Source organism: Echinops telfairi, unplaced genomic scaffold (genome assembly GCF_000313985.2).
Source record: "Echinops telfairi isolate 266 unplaced genomic scaffold, ASM31398v2 ScPeMD7_443;HRSCAF=831, whole genome shotgun sequence".
NCBI lineage: Eukaryota > Metazoa > Chordata > Mammalia > Afrosoricida > Tenrecidae > Echinops > Echinops telfairi.
This window is the reverse complement of record NW_022104341.1, coordinates 23,494,549-23,499,917: the sequence shown is the minus strand read 5'-3', so window position 1 is coordinate 23,499,917 and position 5,369 is coordinate 23,494,549. Positions and strand designations below refer to the sequence as shown.

Here is a 5,369-nt window from a genome sequence, read left to right as displayed (position 1 = left end):
GCATTGGCTGCTCTGAGCAGGATTATCGTCCTCAAGGATTGGTGGACCAGGATGTGCTCCACTCTCTCTTCCTCCCCGTTCACTTGCGCCTGTGTGCTCTGATCAGACATGTCCCTCTCCCTGAGCTGCAGCTTCAATGCTGTCCTCTGAAGTGAATTCCTCTGGGGGAGGGGCGGGGCCCAGGTGTTCAAGTAGTTGGGATTGGGGCTGGCCCCTCAGCCACACTATCTTTTTTAAAGTAGCTTTATGTTTTAAGTCTCAAAAGTAGGTAGAATTTTGTTTTTTTTCCTAATACTTTGTTGGTTCTTTTAGGACTTTAATCTCTCCATATCGATTTTAGAATTCATTTTTCTATATGTGAGGAAAATTTTGCTGGGATTTGGTGTGTGTTTACACTGATTCTATAGATCTAGTTGAGGAGAATTGACATTTTAACATTAACTGTTAAACTGACATTTTAACAATACTGTATTTGTCTATATACTTAGAAATTTCTTGGTTTTTCATTAGTGTGTCTAGTTTTCTATATGTCAATTTACACATTTTATTAAATTTATATTTGTGTATATTGTTTTTGGTGCCATAAAAATTATATGTAAATAAATTGTATATAATTATATATGTACATTTATAACTATATATAATTTCAGCTCCAAGCAGTTGGCTCTTTTTTCTTAATCTTGTATAGATAGTGTGACCTTGTTGTGCTTGCTGTTAGTTTCAGGATATTTATATTCTTCTGTTCTCTGAAAATGTAGTGGTTTTAGTTTTCCTTCTCAATCTACACACCTCTTTTTTCTCGTCTTATGGCATAAGCTAGGACTTCTTTTCAGTACAGCGTTGAGCAGAATTAGTGAGGTAGGCCATCCTTGCTGATCCTCAGAGGTGTTGAAAAATAAAACAAACCAAGATGTTTCTTTGTTTGCCCTCACCCAGGTGGTTCTTCGAAGCTCTGAAGTATCCGAAGTTTTCCAAAGCTAACGTCATCAATGGAATACTCATGACACTAGTGTTTTTCATCGTGAGGATTGCTGTGATACCTCCGTACTATTTCTTCATATATTCTGTGCATGGAACAGACCCTTACATCCAGCTTGGACCACTAATACAGTATTCCTGGATCTCTTCCTGTGCCGTCTTAGATGTAATGAATGTCTTGTGGATGATCAAAATCACGAAGGGATGCATCAAAGTCATCTCCTCCATCCGACAAGAAAAGGCCAAAAATCGTCTTCAAAATGGAAAAACTGACTAAAACTGGGAGATAGAGAAGCAAACTTCATTCCAACCTGGCATTTATATCTGCTGATAGGATGAAATCTTGGCATGTTCCTGTGTTTCTTTATTAATTATAAGTGTTAGCCAGACTTTCAGTGTGAGTCTTTTTTTTAACTCTAGAAAGTAAAACTAAAAATCAGTTTTTATTCAAGACTTCCTTTCTGATTTTTCTTCTGCATTCTAAGGTTTAAATGAAAATTTACAAATATAGTGGTGAATCTTTTCAGAAACCTGTTAATCTGCATTGGTATTTTTCTCTATGCTAACTCAGTATACTGGTTTTACATCATTAATCCGGTTGAAAGAATGGAAAACCGCTTTAAAAATTTTTAATAGTTCTCAACATTTTGTTGCTCTGTACTGCTTTCTTTCCATGACTGTCAAGACCTGTATAAAGCTTGCTTTCTCCATTGTTGAAATGTTGTTTTCTTAGCCTCGTAGCAGTGAAGGAGCCCGTGGGGCATAGTGTGGCGTAATGAGTGGGACAGTGAGCCGTGAGGAAGGACATGGGAACCCCGCAGCCACTCCCTGGAGAAAGCTGAGACGCCTCCTCCCGTGACGATGGACAGCCTCAGAGCTGGTCTGCTCTGTCTTAGGGGCCGCTGTGAGGCTGAATTGTCCGGACGGCAGTCATTTCTTTTGGTTGTTTCTCAGAAGTGATGTAATCTTCATTTCATGTATATAATCTATTAATGATGAAGTGTTTTACATATTTGGGGAGTGTTTAATTCACGTAGTCTGATTTGTTAGTTGTGGAAAACATTTGTTCCCCCCCCCACCCCACCACCACCACCTCAGACAGCCATTTCTTATTTCTGTTTTAGGCATTGTGTCATGTTACTGCCTTTTAATTTTCTAGTAAGGCTTGAGACAGAGCCTGGAAGTCTCCTTCCGAGGTGAGTGAGTTCTCAGAATGCATGTTGATAATATCACTTTGTAGGCTAACAGGAGGGTTATAAAAGAAAGAGCTTTGACACCGTTCTTCCTCTCTACCTCCCTGGCACTTTTTTCTATGAAAAATAAATTCCAGTCAATCTTTGTTTTTTGCAGATTCCATCTTTGTGAATTTCCCTACTTGCTAAAATTTATTTATAAGCCCCAAATCAGACCCCCTGGATCGAGCAAGCAGTTCATACACTTAGTTGCTCTCTGAGATGTTGGCGATTGCAGCCTGACAGGTGCCTCTGAAGAAAGGCCGCCTGTCTGTGCCTGTCTGTGCCTGTCAATGGCTGCGACTCCCGTGCTTTGTCTTCTTTTTGTGGTTGTGTGTCTGTGTGCTTGCTGTTGCTTTAGTTTGTACAGCTCAGTAGAATCATATATTTAGCTATTACTGCCTTTATTTATTTTTCTCTAATATTTGACTGCGATTATTGTTCTTGCCTGGCGAAAAATAATTAATTCAACAGTGGCGAATACTTGAACTTAACTGGACCCAAACCAAAAGATCTAATCCATTCAGTTTTTACCTTTAGAAGAAGAATGTTTAACTCTCTCGAATTGTTCGTATTATGGTCAGGAAGGGAAGTTGGCCGAATATAACCAAGACTTTTGATTTGATTTGATTTCCCAAGACAGACAGAGCTTAGAAAAATTAAGTTTGAGGACCCTTAAAGAAAATAATAGAAATCTCAGTCAATAACTAAATGATAAAATGTGATTGTCTTATAGGGACACTGCTTTTTGAAAGACTTAAAATAATGTGAAACGTAGTCTTCTGTTTTTGAAGTTAACTAATATGATATCAATAATTTGCTACTAAATTTAGTGCCTTTCATATCAGGCACTTTAATGTGTATTGGTTGGTTAAAGGGGTAGGAAAGTAAGTGATTTTATCTTGTTCTTGCTCTTTTGCAAGGAAAAAAATGACTTTTTAAAAGGAAACCATTTATATTATAAGACTATTTTGGAAATTCATTCCTTTAGAAAGAAATAAATCTTGAAATAAATATTTTTGACTCTTGGTATTTCTATAATTCTGAGTACATATATCCTAAGCTCTTCATCCAAATGAAGCTAATGTGCAACAACATGAGTTTTGAGTCTACACTCCGTGCTTCCAGCATTCATGGTGGTTGTGTCATGCGCAATACTTCATTTTCACTTTTGTGGATGTTTCTTTCCATTGGCATAGTTGTTCACTTTAGGATATAAAAAATTTGAGGTAAATAAATACTTTGCAGTAAATTTTATGCTGGCTGCGTAATGTCCACATTAACATTCATGTGCAATATCCAGATCCAACTTCCCAGAGTCATTCTACACATTCCCTCTGAGCAGACATGAAAAGGGAAAGATACTACAAACCGCAGTGTTATTTGAAGTTAGATTTTAAAAAAAATTAATCATTTTATTTGGGGTTCAAACAACTCTTATCACAATCCATACATACTTCAATTGTGTAAAGCCCATTTGTAGATTCATTGCCCTCATCATTCTCAAAACATTTGCTCTCCACTTAAGCCCCCGGCATTAGGTTCTCATTTTTTCCCCTCCCTCCCCGCTTCCCCCTCCCTCATGAGCCCTTGATAATTTATAAATTATTTAGTCATACCTTGCACTGTCCGATGTCTCCCTTCACCCACTTTTCTGTTGTCCGTCCCCCAGGGAGGAGGTTATATGTAGATCCCTGTAATCGGTTCCCCCTTTCCACCTGACCCTCCCACCACCCTCCCAGTATCGCTGAAGTTAGATCTTTATAGACACTGTATACTTTGCTGTGACTGTCTCCACCTATTTAAGGTGTAAATAGTTAATGAGAGACTACATTCATTATTAAATGGTGAACTTTTCACTTAGTGATTGTCAGACTTTTGCTAGACATTTTAGTATTTTGATTACATGGATTTGTTTAAAAGGTATTTGGGCATTCTAATATTCACCAACTTGGTTAAAATATTTATAGGAAATAAAAACAAATTGGTACACATTTTTAAGCAACTACTTTTGTAGAAAAAGATTAGTGACAGCCTTTATAAATCTATTCTTTGGATGGGTTTTCTATTTGTTGAACTAGTCTAGAAAATAAAAATTCATGGGAAACTTTAGCAATGTATGAAAATCAGTTAAGAAGTATACAAGATCATAGATTCTGCACTAATATTTTATTCAGGAGAATTTAAAGGTTATGAGCTTGAGTTTAAAATTTTGCAATTTTGGGCTTAACATATTTTTAATGAAGATCATTTACATTGGTTTAAAACTCAAACTGGAGTTACAAACAAGGGTAAAAGAAATGAACGCCTGCTTACATTATGCTTTAATACCTGTTAGTAAGTTGTAATTGAATATTTATTATAATTGCTTAATTTTAGTGAACTAGCCCTATGAGCAATAATCGGTATGTTTTCTCATCCCTAAAGGTCACTTTGGTGTATGGTTGGATATTAGTATGACCGGAAAAGGTCTGAAAGATCTAGTTTTGGGGGAAAAACAATAACAACAAACAACCACCTAGTTTAGGATCATGGGTTTATAAATTTTAATAGTCCTTGTGAGTCAAATCAAAACTTTGCTAAAGTATCAGTTTTTAAATTGTATCCTTTCTCAGAGGTGGGTTGGTGTTTCAAGAACAGTTCTTCACGGTAGAGAGAGCTGCTTTACAGTTCTGCACATGCTCTTTTGGGGGTGAGACCAAGGGGGAAGTTTTGTGTAATATGAATGTTTCTTATCCTTCATTTTTAATGGAACAAGACATATTCCCCCAAATTCTCTATTAAATACACGTTTGAACAAATTTCAGTTTCTAGGTTGTCTTTAACTCCAAAGACATAAATATGCATTTGTATTTGAATGCTTTAAGCAGCTTAAACTGTGATAAAATGGAAAAGTCCAGGCAATTGTTGGTATCACCGATGATAATCCCTGGCAGACTAGGTATGATTGTGTTTTCTGAATTCCTTAAGAAGCAAATGCCTGGAGTCTCATCAGCAGAGTGGCCCAAGAAGTCTGAGCCAGCGTAAGCCGTGAGGCCCTCCTACATGGAGAGACCCTGGGCACACAACCACCCACTCCGCACAGGGGCTTGGCGACAAGTGAGTTCTGGTGCGGAAACCGGGGAGACATCTGAAAGCCCCACAGAAGGCCCCTGGACT

General features: G+C 37.5%; 1 protein-coding gene across 1 annotated transcript in view; it reads left to right on the top strand.

Annotated features, from left to right (window-relative positions):
- LOC101649888 (TLC domain-containing protein 4) overlaps positions 1 to 3,226 on the top strand; it is a 107,463-nt gene extending 104,237 nt beyond the window's left edge. The window contains exon 9 of the mRNA XM_004699569.2: positions 937 to 3,226. Within this exon, the coding sequence (XP_004699626.1) occupies positions 937 to 1,255 (319 nt within the window). The 3' untranslated portion in view covers positions 1,256 to 3,226. The remainder of the gene's footprint in view (positions 1 to 936) is intronic.
- Positions 3,227 to 5,369: the final 2,143 nt, after the last annotated feature.